The 19,165-nt window shown below is 47.5% G+C and overlaps 1 protein-coding gene across 2 annotated transcripts in view; it reads right to left on the bottom strand.

Moving 5' to 3' along the window:
* Positions 1–739: 739 nt before the first annotated feature.
* Positions 740–19,165, bottom strand: part of rgs3a (regulator of G protein signaling 3a) — a 56,354-nt gene continuing 37,928 nt past the window's right edge. For both annotated transcript variants that reach the window (XM_079756022.1, XM_079756021.1), the window contains exons 3-7: positions 17,892–17,965; positions 7,083–7,184; positions 4,854–4,915; positions 2,917–3,083; positions 740–1,717 (exon numbers count right to left, since the gene is read on the bottom strand). In XM_079756022.1, coding sequence (XP_079612148.1) covers positions 1,517–1,717; positions 2,917–3,083; positions 4,854–4,915; positions 7,083–7,184; positions 17,892–17,965 — 606 coding nt within the window. In that variant the 3' untranslated portion in view covers positions 740–1,516. The remainder of the gene's footprint in view (positions 1,718–2,916; positions 3,084–4,853; positions 4,916–7,082; positions 7,185–17,891; positions 17,966–19,165) is intronic.

Consider the following 19,165-nt stretch of genomic DNA (forward strand, 5'->3'; position numbering starts at 1 on the left):
GATATTATACCTAACGCAGATATAAAAAAAAAAGAGGAAAAAATATACACGTAAAAAAACAGAAACTGAAGAAAAGGGCAGAAAAAATTCCAAACAAGTTTAAACAGAGCGGTGAACATCAAACGTGGAGCGCTTTAATGTCCTGAGAAGGCTTCCTCAAGGAGTCCTGGATCAGCTACAGTGGAAAAACAAACGCCTTGTGTTTTTTTGGCTCGTGCGAACATTTTGCAAGCGTTTGCTTCCGTTCTTTTCGTCTCGTCGTCCGCTGCGAACAGTCTTTGAAGACGGGCAGAAAGTCTCTTTTAGCCCGTTTCGTTTTTTTTTCGTCTGTTTGTTGTGATCTACGCAACGGACACGCACACCCGCGTCGGATGCCAGGCGCGTGTCTGTGCGTTCCTGGTTACGCTTGTGTTGTTGCTGTTTTTTTTTGTTCCTCCCTTGCGGTGGCGTCACTTGGCATAATGTTGTTTGTGATGAATTCAAACCAAGCAGGAACCCTTTTTCTCTTTTATGTACACAGAGAGGCCTGTGGTCGCCACCTTCCGTCAGGCGAGAATGTGTGATTGTTTCTCGTTTGGGTTCTGCGTTGTCGTGCACTGCGGCGCTACAGCGTGCGGAATATCGAACCGAAGTTCTAGTTATCGACCAGTGGTCGTCACTTCCGACACGTCGACTGTCATGAGCCCAGTCCCCCCCCGTGCCCCCCTTACACCCACCCACCCACCTCTTAGACAGCGTTGACGCTCAAACAGGGAAAAGAAAAGAAAACACAGGATCGTACCAAAACAAAACAGCTTCACATTGGCTTCCAGAGGAGGAGGTGGAGGAGTTCGGAAAAAAACAGGGAAAAGAAAAGGAGGGCGGGGGTGGGGTGGGGGAGCGACCGGACAGTACCGGACTGTCTTCATGTCAGCAGGGGGGCTTGTGTCCATACCCCCTCCACCTCCTTCGTCCAACCGGAACCACAACTTAAATACACAAAAATAACATTAAGGTCTGGACTGTGAAACCAAAAACAGTACAGCGATCAGAGAAGAATCCAGCTCCTGTTTCGGCCCCCTCATTGGCCACAATATCTTTTTTTTTTTACTATCCATCCACCCACACGTCCTAACCATCCATCCATCCATCCATCCATCCGTCCGTCCACACATCCATCCATCCACGCGGCTTCGTTGAGTAAACATTGTTTCTTTGCAGTGCCATAGCTTGGTCATCTCTCTCTCTCTCACCGTAACCACCAAAAAAACTAAAATCAAAAGCACTAGCATCACAGTGGCCGGGTGGGGTGGCTACCGCGACACCAAAACAAAAAGCCCCAAAAACAAAAAAGGCAAATAAGGAGACGTAAACCGAAACCCACTCAAGGTGTCTGTGTTTCTCTCTCTCTCTCTCTCTCTCTCTCTCTCTCTCTCTCTCTCTCTCTCTCTCTCTCTGAGTATCTGTCCCCTCCACCCTCCTCCACCCTCATCGTCCGTGGCTCCTTTTAGTTTCTCCGCCCGCCCCCCCTCTCCTTCTACGAGGACGAGGAGGTGGAGGTGCCGCTGGATTTCTTCTGGTTGACCAAGTCCAGGTAGAGCTCGGAGCGCAGGAAGCGGGGGTACGAGTCCTTCTCCATCAGGCCGTATATCCGGCGCTGGGCCAGGTCAAAGCAGGAGCGCGCCACACTCTGGAGGTTGTCTTTGGTGTGTTCCCGTGTGTACGAGTCCAGGTTCACCTGGGAGGGGGGGAGAGAGAGGGGGGAGGGGGGGGAGAGAGAGGGGGAGAGGGAGAGAGAGAGAGAGAGAGAGAGAGAGAGAGGGGGGAGAGGGGGGGGAGAGAGAGGGGGAGAGGGAGAGAGAGAGAGAGAGAGAGAGAGAGAGAGAGGGAGAGAGAGAGAGAGGGGGGGAGAGAGAGAGAGAGAGGGAGAGGGAGAGGGGGGGGAGAGAGGTTATTATGGAGGCAGGGACAGTGGGAGGGCTAACGATTCAACCCACCATATTAAGTAAGTCCAAGTATTCATATCTATTGGTTCAAGTATTCATAGTTAGTCAGCAGATGTATTCAGAGCTATTGGTTCAACGATAAATATTTAGTCTGGCAAGTGTTCATATTTAACGGTTAAATTATTCCTATTTAGAATATATTTTTGGCTAAATGTGATATTGGCGGAGTCATGTTGAAAAAGTGTGGGTGAAACAAAAAGTGCCTATTGAACTCCCTGGCCCCATCCTATCCTATATTTAGGAGGTGATGTGACATCCTCTCCACCCCATTCATTCCATGGTCGGCCCAAGGAGCCATAATGACAGCACCACATGCGATGACATCAGCGCTCAAAGGCTGCAGCTTTTCTATTCAATGGCAGCAGGGACTGCTTTGTCAACCATATTAGATCCCTTCAAGGGGAATATATATATTTTTTCACTCTCTCTTCCTCTTTACGTGACAGACTCGTGAGTTATTAGAGGGGAATGTCTTTTAGCTGGCTTTCCTCACCCCATGAGTCAGTAGCATTCAGTCGACCGCGTTTTCGTAGACGTGGTGTGTAAGCCATAAACTGATGAACTATCGAAGTGTTTATCACATGTAGACGCATAACATGTGAGGTAAGGTAAGCTAAGAGGAGCCTTTGTCTCTGTCCTTTAAAGGGGACATATTATACCACCAGGTGTGAGTGTGATTAGCCATTACAAGCCGTTTTGAAAATCGGCCTCTTCTGACATCACAAGTGGGCGTGTCCACCTAGATGTATGACGGATTGTAATGGCTAATCACACTCACGCCTGGTGGTATAATATGTCACCTTCAGTGTTTTAAATTTGCATATTTGCTCTTTCCTTCTACCTACTATAATCAATCTCCTACTGTGTCCCATATCTTCTCCCATCTCTTCCATGTATCCACTGAACAGCGCGTTCTCTTGGGTCCGCTCACCTCTTTACATGACTGGATGGCGATGTACTCGGCGAAGATCTTCTTGGCCTTGGACGCCATCTTGGACTGGGACTTGACCTTCTTGTAGTCCTCGCAGGCCAACCAAAACTCCAGGTTCTCCTCGCTGAACTCGGTGCGCAGGAACGCTCGGAACGCCGCCAGGCCATCTGAGAGGAGAGGAGGAGGAGGAAACGGGAGACTGTCAGACTACCAGAACACCATGGCAACGGCACAGCGAAAGCTTTTGTTTTGGAGGTGGGGGGGGTGAGCAGCCTCAACATTGCACTGGCGAAAATGTGAGTCATGCAGTTGGAATAGAAGGCAGAGAAGGCACAACATCGAAGTGTGTGTGTGTCTGTGTGTTCCTAATGCACTGTGTGTGTGTGTGTGTGTGTTCCTACTCTACCATGTGTGTGTTCCTCATGCACCGTGTGTGTGTTCCTAGTGAGACATGTGTGATCAAACTGAAAGATGTGTGTGTTCCTAATGCACCTTGTGTGTGTGTGTGTGTGTGTGTGAGAGTGTGTGTTCCTAGTGAAGCATGTGTGTGTTCCTAATACACTGTGTGTGTGTGTGTGTGTGTTCCTGCTGAAGCATGTGTGTTCCTAATTCACCATCTGTGTGTGTGTGTGTGTGTGTGTGTGTGTGTGTGTGTGTGTGTGTGTGTGTGTTTCTACTGAAGCGTGTGTGTTCCGACAGCACCAGGGGCTGAAGCCCAGCTCATCACCCTGGCATGTCCAAAAAGGGTGCCTAGCCACCCACCTCCACCCCTTCTCTCCTACTCACTGCCCCCCCTCTCCTCCATGACAACATCGACCACTTCCTGTATTCTAGCACCATGGGTGAACAAAGGGGATGACTGTCCCTCTCTCTGCGGCTGTAATGGTTAACATGGTGGGGGGTCACGGTGGTGGGGGCGCTGGAGGCTAGCGTGGGTCTGATTCATGGCGGAATCAGCCAGCCAGAGGCACGTGATTGGTCTGATTTAGAGGATCCGCTAATGACTGGTGGAGGAAGGAGGAGAAGAAAAGGCGTCCTGAGGTATGAATGGCAGGAAGCCGGTTCCCACCCACCCCTTCTGGCCCACACCTTTCCGTTCCCACACGCGTGCACGGCCCCACGTGCACACACACACACACATACACGCCCGCGCGGGGCCGAGAGGCCAACGCAGACACTTGAGGAGGTTAAAGTGAGAAGAGAGGACAATGCCAGACGTGGATGAGGGGAAAACCTGCAATGTGAAAGTAATTGAGTATTGTTGGCTCCACTGTAGTTGTTTCCTATCAGACCCCTCAAGCCCCCTAGCTTTAGCCTAACTCTTAGCATTGACAGACACATGGCATTGCTTTGGGCTGTTGTAGTGTCCTTTTTGCAGTAGCAAAAGGTAGAATGCAAGTCCAGCAAAATAAATATAATCAACTCGCTTGATAAGAGCTTGCCCGTTGGTTTATCCCACCTCCTCTGTGTCAGTGTGTGTGTGTGTGTCTCTGTCTTAGGCCTACGCTTCTATTTTTATGTTGTGCGATTACTGCAAAGAGAGCATGGTTGCATACACACCGTCCGTTCATCAGTCAGACTTCATACCCAAACACCACCAGCTTACACTAAACCCTCCATGTAAAAACAAGAGCATGCGTGCATGCATCCCGATTCTCCCCGGGCCAGGAGCTTATGTGTTTATACTGTACGGTCGCCCAGCTCGCACTGGGGAGGGCTTGCGCTGCGCAGCCAAAACCCCTTCACCATTTCCCTTAATCCACACCATATGGCAGTCACTTAATCCCAAACCAAACAGCATGTGTTTTTTTTTTGTCGTTTCATGTGTTCCCAGACATGCGTGCATGCAAAGGTGAGGGATGAGGAAAGGCTGGAGGGGGCAACGGTGTAAAGAGTGATCATCAAACACAAAAGGATCCCAAAAGAGGGGAACTTACATTTGTGCACCAGCAGCTTGTCCAGCGACTCGCCCCACTTCAGTGCCTCCTCTGGCGTGGGCCTGCAGATGAAAGCGGAGCGATTCTTTAGTAAGCCCATCTCAGCAAGGTTCCTCATTGTGTGACCCATCCGAAAGATCCTGCTAACTGTGGCGCCGCAGACTACAGTCGGACAGGAAGGGGCTTCTGCTAAAGTGTGAGACGGATGGACCCTCAGGGCTGCGCTGAAACTGCGGCAGATATATAATCGTGTGTTTTTCGCTAAAGTCTTCAAAGTAGTCCACTGTTGGGCTTGTGTCCTTGGCTTGGCTCCTCTCTCCTTTTTCGCTGGCTGTCTCTCTCTGCCCCGTGTGCCTCTGAGTGAGGGTCTCAGTGAGTCGGGTGTGTTGCTCTAGCCGCGTGCACGTCACCGGAGGCAGCGAGAGTGTGTGTATGACTCAAGAAGAGGTGGAGGACAGCTTTTATACTCCCCCCCCTAGCTCACTGCACCTAGTGGAGGGGCGGGGAGAGGGGGAGGGGCGGAGGAGCTGACCAATGGCAGCGTGTTGGCGCGCTTGCGCTCCACCTCCCTATTTGACTCCGCCCCCCTCCCCCCTCCTGCCCGTTCTATTGAGCGGTGAGCCTTCTTCTAAATGCGATCCACGTTGCAGGCCTCGGTGCAATACACATCTGGAGGGCTCATTCACGCCGGCACATGATTGTTTGGGTTTTTTCCATTTTCTCCTTTAACACTCCTTTCCTCTCTGTTGATCCTGCATAAGCTATTTTTAGCCCCCCCGCACCACGCTGAAAAAGTGTGTAAAGGTGACCGACCCGCAACTCCAGCCAGAAGCAAACAGTGTGTTTTTGACCCTTGACATATATTCTAGTTCACTCGGTCAACATATTCCTATAAGATATTTACTAACAATGCAAATATTCAAAATATTCTTGCGGAACCTGAAGGAGAATTTTGATGTACCTTACCGCACAGCATGCAACGTTTGTACGTTAAAAGGAATAGATTTACGGAAAATGTTAAGACATTACGTATTATGTTAATTACTCAAATGTCCTTATCAACTAAATGCATTCACCATTGAACCGATTAATCTTCATCAAGCGTTTCTACCAAAGTCCTAAATATAGCTTTACTTTGTTCGACTACCTCTAACACCTTTAGGGTATCATGAAGTATAATGGCGGCGATAGTGGCTCTCCTGTCCCTGCAGGCCTAGCAGATCACAATCAACATTGCAACCATCCCCCCCCCGCCCTGCCCCCTGCCCCCCTACCCTCCCTCCTCAACCTTTGCTTGAACCTCATTTCAATTCCCCTAATCCCTTGTATTCTGCCTGGCCTTCCTTCCCCACTCCCATTCCGTGAATTCAACCCAAGCCTTTTACAAGCCTTCTCCTCTCACCTCCCCTCCACTGCGGCCCACTCTGTCTGGTCCTAGAGTCCACACGCACACCAGCGCGCCAGCCCTTGCCACAGAACCGGAACCGCGGCGGAGCGGTTCCGGTTGTTTCCAGAGTCCCGGCCAACAGAGGCGCACTGAGGTGGGTCCCACCCCCGGTGTCTGCGGTCCAACCTGGAGGCGTCTTTGAAGTGGGACGACCCCCTAAACATGGACCTGGGTGCTTGTTCAGCACGGCGGTGCCTCCGCGTTGACGTTTAGGCTTTTCCGGTGTAGGTTGATATGCTCTCTGTATTTTAGTTACTATACGATTTAATAATAGACTATCGGTTTTTATTTTTAAGTATTAAAGTTTGTGTTGATCCGTTTTCATGCTGCTACTTCTTGACGTGACACCCTAATTAGATTTCCCGTCTGGCACGGATAAAGTGCATCACTGTGCATTGCTCGGGATTAAAGCGTCTGCTAAGTGACTACATTGTAATGAGAAGTTCAAATAATGGAGGTAATAGTGTAGTTATTGTAGTAAAAGCAATGCAATTGTCAAAGTAATAGTAGAAAACGTAACCATTTCAGTAGTAGTAATAGTAATTGAAGTAATAGCAATGCCATTGTCATAGTAAAGTAGATCAAGTTAAATCAATTGGATTTACAGTAATAGTCATAGTAATAGTAGATAAAGTAATAATTATTGGAGTTAAAAGTTATAGTCATAGAAAGTGAAGTAATAGTAATTGAAGCAATAGCAATTGAAGTAATAGTAATATAAACAGTAAAAGCTATAGCAATAGTGATAACATTGGCTGAGGTAAGAGTTAAAGAAGACTTACTTGACTGACTTCATGGTCTTGTCCAGCTTGCTAGCAGGGCTGCTTCCTGGAGACTCATTCCTTCTCCGCAGGAACGCCAGGCGATTCTTCATATCTTTGGCCCTGAGAGACAAAGCGATAGACAGAAAGAGAGAGAGACAGAAAGGAGGGGAGACAGGAGGAGGAGATAAAAAAAATGGGGAGAAAGGTGGGAGAGGCAAAGAGAGAAGGATGGAGAGAGAGACAGATGGATTAGGCATGGGAACAGGACGATTGTTTGGTAAAGAGCACATGAATTGAATCAACACATGGTTGATTGATGGAGAGAGGAGGAGAAGGAAACACAGCAGAGAGAAGGAAGGAGAAGGGGAAAGAGAGAGACAGGAGGGGAACGAGACGATTTGAGACCGATTCATCATTGATGAAGAAAGTTTGATTGAGAGAAACAGACAGAATAGGGAGAAAAGGAATAAAGAAACGGAGATAAGTTTCCGATCCATAACCCAATGAAACCAGTCCAGCGGAGACGGAAGACACTGTGAAAAGGTTGTCCACAGCGCCGAATACAATCCACAAGAAATGGAACCAAAAAAACAACAACAACACAGGCCAACAGGGCCAGGGGACCTGAAAAAACAACACTATTTATCATACATTTTTTGAGTCTTCAATTGTGACGATATACTGGACGTCCCGCTTCCCAAAGAGCTGTAACGCTGTCGCCACCGCTTCGAGCGCTTTGCTCATGTGTCACCGCTACTCTGTCAATCTAAATCGCGCTCTATCACTCACTCTCTCTCCCCTCATTCAGGGACCCGTCTCTGGCACTAAGGGACCATGAGAGAGAGAGAGAGAGAGAGAGAGAGAGAGAGAGAGAGAGAGAGAGAGAGAGAGAGAGAGAGAGAGAGAGAGAGAGAGTCCTCCTGAGTGCTCCCTCCTCTGTTTCTCATCCCTCCATCCTCCAGGGTGGGGGTGGTTGGGTAGGGGGAGCTCTAGGGTGGGATCCTGGTTAGGAAGCCGTGTGACTTGGGAGCGCCCTCACCCCCAAATGCTACCCCCCTAAAGGAAAACCAGTGCCATCCGCTCTCTCTCACCTTGCTCACCTCGGCCTCCCCTGACCTCCGCGAACACGAGCAGCGACCCATCTCCCTTCCATCGTCGCCCCTACCCTAATTTGATTCACCGCTCCTCCCCCCCATCTGCTCCGTCCCATGCGGCCCGTTCGGAACGCCGCCTTCCACTTTCCAGAATTCCCCGGGGTTCTGTCCTGGCTTCCTCTTGACCCCGCGGAGCGCGTGTCTACCGCTCAGGGACTTGACCTCGCTCGGCTTCCCGCTTCGTCATTTCCTGCCTCCTTCCTTCCTTCCTTCCTTGCCTTCTCTCGTTCTGGCCCTGCGTCTTCCTCCTCTTGATTTCCACTGTGGGTTGGCTCCGCTTGCTAATATCGCGGCCGCCGTGTGCGTGTGCGTCGTGGCCCTGATCGCTTGTCATCGTCGTCATCTCTCGTCGCACCAACAAGCTCACTGTCTCTACCTCCCCCCCCATCCACCCACACGCCCCCACCCACCACACAGAGGAGTAGGTGCCACAGTTAAGGTAAGGAGCACTTTTCCAATTATAGACACTTATTATAGAAGCACTGGGTGGGATTGCGGTACAAGCCCATGCAGGGACACATGCACAAATAGACAGAAACGCACACTCTAACACACACACACACACATACACACACACACGCACCTAGATACACACATACACACACACATAAACACACAAAGACGCAAGCACTGCCACGCTTTCGTAAAAATGCAGAACTGCGGTTTAGAGTGACCATTCGAAAGGTTACCTTGTTAACACAATGAGGTAACCATTTAATGAATAGATCAAGTTTAAGACCTAAAACAGCAATTTTCTTGCTCAGAGCAAGTCTGTATTTTAACAAGGGTGTTGAAGAATCCATTATTATTATCAATGGTCAATCAATTGTCTATATTGCAGGCCCTTCTTCTTGCTACCTGCCAGGCAAAAGAGCTTTTTCTGACACCTTACTGCCACCAAGTGGCAGACCCTGGAAGGTGTAAACTCAACGTATAGATCATTATGTATCCGCAAAACCAGCTTTTAACATTAATTTATGGTTCATTCGTCATTATCATTATTACTTCTTGTGCGTTTCAGCAGTCATACAGAACGTCACAGTCTGCAGTCGTAAAAAGAGGCTGTCTGAGTTTGACGCAATTTGTTTAGTTCCTAACCTTACAAACACACAGGTCGCAAAGTAGGTTGCTGGGAAATGAGCATGGTTTACAAAGCTCTTTTGGCACGGAGAACCACGTTCTTCCCTGTAGGTCTTAAGCCTGTGTCCTGTATACATAAAAGGCTGACTCAAGTGACGTTTGTGGAGCTGAAATGAAGGAAGACTGAATGCATACACCGTGACAACCTCCCCGCTACACTCATTAATCACAATGCTTCAACCGTTATTATGTATTACGCACGTGTGTTTGTGTGTGCGTTTGTGTGTGTGTGCACAAGTGGTGTGTAATGTGTGAGCATGTGTGTGTGTGAGTACGCATGTGTGTGTGCGTGTGTGTGTGTGCGTGTGTAAGCATGTGTGTGTGTGTGTGTGTGTGTCTGTGTGTGTGTGTGTGTGTGTGTGTGCGTGTACCTTTGTGCAACGAAGAAAGTGTGGTGATATGGACTCTAGGAAAGCCTCTTGCAGAACTGCCAACATGATGTAATCACTAATGGCTACGCGTGCTTTGTTGCGTCTGCGTGTGTCATCGCACTCTTTAAATGGCCATGGCCACCTGCATGCTATCCTTTTACATAAACCCACTCACTATGGAATACCAACACTATCAAAATAAAGTTCATTGGATCAGGTCTTGACATTGGATTGGCACTTCAGTAAAACTTACATCACTTTTTTACAGTTGAAAACGGCACCACTTGGGTCGGTGAACATTCTATTATATATTGTGGACCAAAATGTAGAAAGTTATCAAACTCGGGAAATGTACGGTAAACAACAAGAAGTCTGCTACTTCAGGTTTAAAACACTGAGTGGTGGATTTCCATTGGCTGCAACCGCAGCTCGAGCGACTGTGACGTGGGGTTGGGCAACAACCCTCACAGTTGCTATAGAACCCAATTTTTTCTAATACATTTATGGCTGACAACACTGTCTTTCCTGCGCAAAATAGCTTGGTCTTCATTTGAAGTTTCACTTCCTTGTTTCTTTTTTGGAGGAAGAATGTTTCCAACATGCAAACACTTTTGAGTGCAAGAAGACTTCATCATCTTTTCATTCATGTTTATGATGGAATGATCCCACCCCGATGTCTGCAGTCTAACTGTATTAGGCATCCTGGATGTTGGAGCAAGATGCCCCCGACCTCTACTGCTCCTTCATGACCTGCATCCAAAAACTAATCCCTCCAGAGAGGAACACACCAGGTCATCGCTGAATGGATGAGCGCTGAACAGGCGTGTTTGTTTCGTTTCCGACAGCCGTGTCAGGACTCCGTGGGAAACGCAGACGTGTGAAGTCAAGCCTTTACTAGACAGGTTACAATGACTCTGGGTCTCCAGGGGTAACAAGGTAATCTGTCCTAGCATCAGCCCCATTACCCACGCAACCTATCACCCTACGACAATACCCTCTCTCTCTTAGGACTCCATCGTCCAGGATGACATTCCAAATGCTCAAAACACACACATGTTTTGCATGTGTGGACGACCAACAATGTGCATGTCAATGTGTGTTATGTGTGTGAAAGATGAGGAGAGCGTGGATAAGTTTATATATACATAAACAGTATACATACATGCCTTCTCCATATACAAGACGTCTGTGTGTGTGTGTGTGTGTGTGTGTGTGTGTGTGTCAGTATGTGTGTGCGTGTGGATAAAGTGCAAAGGGTTTGATGATGCTGAAATTATAATTATCCGTAGGTTCCTACCTCCCTATTCCCTCTTTGCTTGGCTTATATTAGACTCACTAATAGACCCCCCCCCCCCCCCCCCCCCCCCCCCCCCCCCACGGGCTATTCCTGGTGCCGGTAAAGTGGGCCATGCTCTGAGGGAAAGGCTGTAGGAACACACGGGATGGGTGTTGCTGGTGGTGGGTAGATGGTGCTGCAGACAGACGTTGTGCAGACCACAATGTGGTCACAACGTCTGTTGTTCCTCAATCGCATGTGGCTGACGATGTGCTTTGATCAAGTTGACCCCTGTCTGATCGTCCATCATGTTGGGTTATTGCTGATGTGTGTGAAAAAATATATAAATTCATGAATAAATTGCATTTTCGCAGCGCTTTTCAAGTCACCCGAAGCCCTTTGAAAAGTGAGTATGTGTGTGTGACTGTTTTTGCATGTGTGTGTGCATGTGCTTGCATATGTGTGTGTGTGTGTGTGTGTGTGTGTGTGTGTGTGTGTGTGTGTGTGTGTGTGTGTGTGTGTGTGTTGTTTGTGTGTGTGTGTGTGAGTGCAGGAAGGACGTTTCTGCAGGAAGGGGGGACTTTATGGGGACAAACTGTAACTTTGTGTGGTTTCTGCTAAAGTTGTGTAATCTGGCAAGACATGTTTGGCCATTTGTTTGCCATTCGCTGTTTACAGAACGCTGTGTGTGGGACTGTGATGTCACACACAAACATGCATGTGTATGTGTGTTTGAGAGTATGTGTGACTTAGTGTGTGTGTTGGTTTGTGTGTGCGTGTGCGTGTGTGCGTGTGTGTGTGAGTGTGTTCTTTGTACTTTGTGTCATTTTGCGTCTCTGTTTAGGAGTCAAATACCAGGACCGTCCAGTCTGCCAAACATCAGAAACAGCTCTTGAAAATCTGACAGCTTAAGAAACCGAATAATTAAATAAACTAGAAACTTGGTTCCCCACGTCTCTATACATTAGAAAAGTAAACCCATGTCATAATATTAACACCACAACACTTAAGACTTGCATATAATGTATAGGTCTTTACACTTTAGTTCATATCAATTATCCCTGTGTTAACTTTCCGTGTCTCCATTTTCCACAAATTTCTATCGCACATCTATCCCGAGCCGGTCTCGGTCCATTCGGAGCCCCTCCGCCAAACAAAAGGTGTCTATTTCTGCAGCGGCTCACCTTGCCCGCCACACAGACCACATGAGCGCTGCTATTCCTGAAATCCAGGCTGAACGTATAATTGGAAAGAGGAGCAGCCTGGAGACAGAGAGGCTTCTAAAATAGTTTGAGTGCTCGGAGCGCCGCAAGGGATTGTCCCTCAGCGAGCCCGTCCAATGAGTTCCATCGCACAGGTCACATCCCATCCTCTCCTCCGGAGAACCCGCCCCCGGCCCCTCCCTCTGCCTCTCTCTTTCTTTTTGTGGAAGGGACAACAGCGCTGCCATGCATAGCCAAAATGCACACGCACACAAACACAGTTATCCGGTCCTTCCTGATGCTATTGCTGATCTTTAACTTCCTGCCTTTTGGCATTAAAAGAAGACAGAATTTTGCTGTGGATTGGATAATATAGTCATGCATGCATTCATTCACAAACATACCCACACTCTCTCTCTCTCTCTCTCGCTCTCTCTCTAACCCAAACTCTCCCCCCCCCCCCCCACGCACACACACAAACCCAAATGCACACACTCACACACAGGCCGCTCTCTTACCTTTCCAGGTACTTTTCAGAGAAGTCGACCATAGTGAGAAACATTGGAGCCCGCCTGCACAGGTTGAACTGGTGTGTGCGTCGCATGTGCGCCAGAACATCAGGGGGCCTGCTCCACAATCACATTCCTCTAATCCCCTCTGAGGCTGTGTTCTGAGCATTATATAGTCCCGAGGGGTCTGGAGGGGGCGGTCTCTCTGCCACCGGCCAATCACCGTGCGGTATACACCACACAGCATGTTTTATTTCTTGTCAAGACGGTGGGAAAGTCCTCAACTAACTCTGTAACTCAAAAGATTTTCCTGGTAATGATGAGGGAATTGTTCCTGATTTTAGCTCAATTTCAGTAAGTCCTATTTAAGATATGATGATAACGAAGACATTGTTGCAGACCTTCTTCAAATAGATTCCTATTATTCATTTGTACGAATTAGATTAACACACACATTATACAGTTCATGATCCAAACTGCATCATGCTTACAACATGTTAATCTATAATTATAATATATATCATATAACATTATCTTAATTTGTGTGGAATTCTCTTTACAAGGTAAAGCAAAGCACAATGACTGAACTAGGTGAAGTATAACCTAGTCCTAAGAGTATGGTGAGGTCCAGTAAGCAGAAAGTACAAGTCCAGTCATGATAATGGATGGGTGTGAGGGTTGGACTGTATGAGCGATGTACCATGATGGGCTCTTTGATCAGCCGTCACCCTTCAAGACAACAGACCTCCGGTTAAGCGGGAGGGAGGGGAGAGGAGAGAAGAAAGTGGACTTCAGAGACCCCTGAGCGCTTTGTGTGTGTATGGGGCGGGGGGGGGGATTTAGAAACACCTGGACCGTGTCACAACAAGCCAACAACGATGATCAACGAGAGGGAATGGGGTGGGGAAGGTGTGTAACATGGATGGTACCCCCTCCCCCATCCGTGGAAAACAGCTGTTCTACATACAGGCAACATGGGGGGAGGGGGCAACAGAGAGAGAGACAGACAAAGACACAGAGAGAGACAGAGAGAGAGAGAGAGAGAGAGAGACAGAGACAGAGAGAGAGCGAGAGAGAGAGAGAGAGAGGGAGAAAGACAGAGAGAGAGAGAGAGAAAGAGAGAGAGGGAGAGAGACAGACATAGACAGAGAAAGAGAGAGAGAGTGAGACAGAGAGATACAGAGAGAGAGAGAGACAGTGACAGAGACAGAGAAAGAGAGAGAGAGAGCGACAGAGACAGAGAGAGAGAGAGCGACAGAGACAGAGACAGAGAGAGAGAGAGCGACAGAGACAGAGACAGAAACACAGAGGGAGAGACAGAGACAGAGACAGAGAGAGAGAGAGACAGAGACAGAGAGAGAGAGACAGAGACAGAGATGGAGAGAGAGAGAGAGAGAGAGACAGAGACAGAAACAGAGAGAGAGAGACAGAGACAGAAACAGAGAGAGAGAGACAGAGACAAAGACAGAGGGACTGACTGTACATTCACACCAAAAGCTGTAAAAGATGCAAAATCGCCGAATAGCTCAAAACGCAACGCTGTCAAAAATATTTACAGCTCATATCGCACTTGCGCGTTTGTTTACTGGGACCCACGCCGGCGAGATATCTACATTCCAATTGGCTGGCGGTCATTTACAGCTGAAACGCTACTAGCTCATTTGCATAGAGTTGAGCTGTTTTCAGCTCTCATTTACAGCTTTACAGCTTTTTTAGTTTTTTGTGTGAACGTACAGTAAGGGAGGGGGAGAGGGAGAGAGACAAGAGAGCAAGAGTGACAGACAGAGAAAAGCAGAAGTATAACAAGACAAGTGGCATAGAGGGGTCATAATGGCACAAGGAGGATATGGTGGATCTAAAAATAGTCTGCAATGATACACCATTAAGACTTTCATGAACAGGAAGTTTGGTCCGACTTCACCCTATCCCCTGAGGCTCCTAAACACCACCAACAAAGTCTTTCCCTCACTCTTAAGTGTTAAACAGCTGGGCCTGAATCGGAGTCCAGCAACCAATTACAACTAAGCCCTGGTCTAAGTCGCGGTCTGCATTGCTCAGATTTCTTATTGAGACTGATATCCCCGGCCCGTACTCACCCTTTTAATAATGTCTGTCGTAATTATATGCACATCACTGCAGAACAGAAGAGAGGTTAATCTTATTAACTCCAGGGAATGTTATGAAGCAGCATTTAGAGCTCAGGTTGTAATGTTAGGTCACAGTATCAGCAATCCTTTCTAGGTTTTGCGATACATGAGGCATGCCCTTAGTACTACATTAAGAAATGATGTGTAAATGGATGTATAAATAATTTGCAAAGTTCCAAATGAATAGCTATAGATGAGGCTCATAATGGAATCTAAATAACTCTATCTAATCATCTCATCATCTTTATTTATTCCATATTGATGCCATTGGGTTAACATAGTGACAGTATTTAACAGTATTCCAAGGGACAAAACCTCGACAGTTTTATCATTTCAGTTCCTGCTAGCTCTCTTACAATGCGCCTCTAGCCTGGCAACTGGTAGCAACCGCAAATCTAGCAACCGCTAATCTAGCAACCACTATTGTAACATCTAGTCTAGCAACCGCTAGTTTTAGCAATCGCAAATCTAGAAACCGCTAATCTAGCAACCGCTATTCTAACATCTAGTCTAGCAACCGCTAGTCTAGCAACCGCTAGTCTAGCAACCGTTAGTCTAGCAACCACTATTCTAACATCTAGTCTAGCAACCGCTAGTCTAGCAACCGCAAATCTAGCAACCGCTAATCTAGCAACCGCTATTCTAACATCTAGTCTAGCAACCGCTAATCTAGCAACCGCTAATCTAGCAACCGTTACTCTAACACATCTAGTCTAACAACATCTAGTCTAGCAGCTGCTAGTCTAGCAACCGCTACTCCAGCATCCTCTAGTCTAGCAACCGCTAGCAGTACACTAGCGCATGTCATCACTTGTGGGTCAGTACCAAAAGCCAGACACTCGAAGGTTGTCTAAGAGACATAACATTAGATCTTAACAACGGCATTAGCCCTGGACCTGTTGACTCCGTTGAGCCATGCCTGGAACCAAATGTCAGTGTTCGATGAAAGGAGGGGGGGCCATCTCTGAAAGGATAATGGCCTTAATGACTGAAATTATGACAGTGGATGGATTTTCTTACAAAAATGTCTGAAAATGCTGTCATTATTTAATTGATGTGTGTTTAAGACAACCAGAAACATTGTCATGTGATCCATAATCCATTTTGTGAACTGGTGTACGAAAGAGAAGATGTATCTGTAACTTTTATTCTGCTTTAACGAAACATGTATCCAACATTATAAAGTGTTATTGTTTAAAAGGACACTGGTCATACTACCCCAACCCAAAAAAGTGAAACCACAAATGTACAAGTCTAAAAAGCATAATCGATCATCCAGCAAGGAAACAGTGAGAGGAACTGTGTTCTTAGAGCCTAAAAGCTTTGTATTGGATCCCATCTGCTGCATGCACTGATTAAATCAGTAATACAATGCCAGCATATAATATTACAGAGAATGCAATTTCCTGTCAATATCACAGACTCTGGACTCTTTCAGCCATCAATCTGTTGCCCATCAATCAATTTCTTTAAATCAATGAAATCATAATGATGATGATACTTCCAGATGTGTCCAGATGACTGCATTATGATTCTGGACATTCGTTCATTATTATTTCCACTCATAATGATCATCAGAGATCTTCCTGCGTCATCGAACCTCTAATAGTTGAAGATAGGTTCCTGAAACCATGCAAAAATAAAAAGATACAGCCACAATAGAGCCACTTCTACTGGCTTACAAAGTAAACAAACCCTGGAATCTTAATCACATAATCCCGGGGTTTGATTAAACCGAACACAAACACAGGCTCTGCAGAACCAATCTCTTAAGAGAGCAATCCTGAATGGAGAGGAAAAGGCCAAAAAGAGAAGAGTTTGTTTTTCCTGGAGGTGTTAACTGAGCCTGTATCCTTAGACACAGAACAGGCTCAATCGACAGCTGATAAAGCGAGCCAGGTGTCAACGGACATCTCTGAAGAAACACTCTCGCTCACACACATAACCACACCCAAACACACAATGTACAGGCTCACACACACACAAATACATACACAGACACACGTGCGCATGCACATACGGCACAACCAGGGACAAACAGATACACAGGAAAACACACACACACATACACGCACACAAACATAGGCTGTCACATACTCACATACGCGTGTAGACAAACAAATACACACAGGCTCTCTCTCTCTCACACACACACACACACACACACACACACACCATATAGTCCCCCCCCCCCCCCTCACCTGCTCCTTTACCGCCCGGGAGACACACATTTGCCACCACAGCACTTAGCACCTCATAAAGCACGTGATCATGTGCTCTAACTGGCGGGGTTAAACTCACTGTCACCTCATGGGGTACACAGGGGCTACTACTGCTCAGGGCCCCCTTGTCCCCACATGTATCACAATCCATTACAAATCCAATTAACGCAGTCACCATTCACATACCTTTTACACACACACATACACACACACACACACACACACACACACACACACACACTGAGAAACCCTGATGCCTGGAGTGAAAATGTACTCCCAACCAATTTATCATCACTCTCCTCTATTGTCAATATGGATGTTACAAAAGAACAGTGCACTCCGGTGTGGTGGATTAATATGAACCACGGATAACTCAATGGATATTTGAATAATGAAGAGTGCCGGGTTGTGGCGATACTGGCTTCAAAGGGACGCTGTAAGTAAGATCAGGATTGTTTTATGTAAATCCTTATCACTTCAGTTTCTCTCTCTCTCTCTCTCTCTCTCTCTCTCTCTCTCTCTCTCTCTCTCTGCCCTGTCGTTGTTCACACTCAACCCTCTGTTCTTCTATTCCTTTTTGTCATTTTGCTCTTCTGCCAGTGTTTCAATCATTTACTTCTGGTCAACATACACTTGACAAACGCGAGAAAGAGAGAGAAATTTCATACTTACAAAAATATTCAAATTACACATACAAAGTATCACATGTGGAGGATAGGGGTTCTCATAGCAGAGCGTAATGCCAAGAACACAATACACTGTGTGCGCGTGCGTACGTGTGGGTGTATGCGTGTGCGTGTACTTACAGGTTCTTGGATGACTTCTTCTTCTTCTTCCCGTCTGAGGAGACCTCGCAGCTGCAGGTCGACCCGGAGCTGAGCTGTGGCGAGAGGAACCAGATCACACACTGCATCATCCGTCTGGCCCTCCGAACCCCGGAGGCCCCCCCCCCCCCCCCCCCCCCCCGGGAGCTAGCTCAAGCCGCGAAGAGCTAACCGCTACCTCCAGGCATCCAACCCGTCGCTGAGGCTAAGGCTAAAGGCTAAACTGTAGCGTGGTGTGTGTGTAGGTTGAGATGTTCCGTCAACCCAATGGACTGTATGCGTAGATAGACAGACTCTTGCGTGTCCGTAGGTGTTGCCTCTCTGTGTTTGTGTGTGTGTGCGAGACTGTGTGTGTGGGTGTGAGGTTGTGTGTGTGCGTGTGTGTGTGTGTGTATGTGAGAGAGAGAGTGGTTTGTGAGGGCTTCCTACTGTTTTGTAGGTTTTCAAGTGTTGAGCCAAAAGACCATTGGTTTCACATTACACACATTTCTGCTCCCAACGCCGCATTCTGATTGGCTTGGAGGGGGTGGGTGGGTGGGTGTGGTGGGGGGGGGTTAGGGGTGGGAAGGGGTCTCAACACTAATCTGATGGCCTGAAACTGCCCGAGAGAGAGAGAGAGAGAGAGAGAGAGAGAGAGAGAGAGAGAGAGAGAAGAGAGAGAGAGAGAGAGAGAGAAATAGAGCGCGAGAGCAAGAGAGAGAGAGACACAGAGAGAGAGAGAGAGAGACAGAGACAGAGACAGAGAGAGAGAGAGAGAGAGAGAGCACGAGAGCAAGAGAGAGCGAGAGAGTGAGAGAGAGAGAGAGAGAGAGAGAGAGAGAGAGAGAGAGAGAGAGACAGAGAGAGAGAGGGAGAGAGAGAGAGAGAGAGAATGAGTGTGTGAGGCACAAGCCCTGAAGAATAACCCATTGTATTGGGAGACCACGGTAGAATGTGAGCTGCAGCAGCTTGGCCACAGATGGCAACACATGGTCCTTCTTGAGCTCCTGCACGCGCACACACATGCCTGCATCTGTGTGGCATGTTAGTGAATACAATAGGTAGGTGTGTGTGTGTGTGTGTGTGTGTGTGTGTGTATTTGCAGCATCATACACAAATGTCAAATGCCCATTTAGAACAGTGTCCCCATTCCCCAATTTGATTAACTGATACCATCCCAAACGAAAGCGTTACTGAACTGTCACTCATGGTCATCCTATTGACTCTGCTCAGGTAACAAAAAGTCAACAGGATCCATGACAATCCAATATCCATCA

The sequence above is a fragment of the Pollachius pollachius genome (assembly GCF_949987615.1).
Source record: "Pollachius pollachius genome assembly, chromosome: 18".
Lineage (NCBI taxonomy): Eukaryota > Metazoa > Chordata > Actinopteri > Gadiformes > Gadidae > Pollachius > Pollachius pollachius.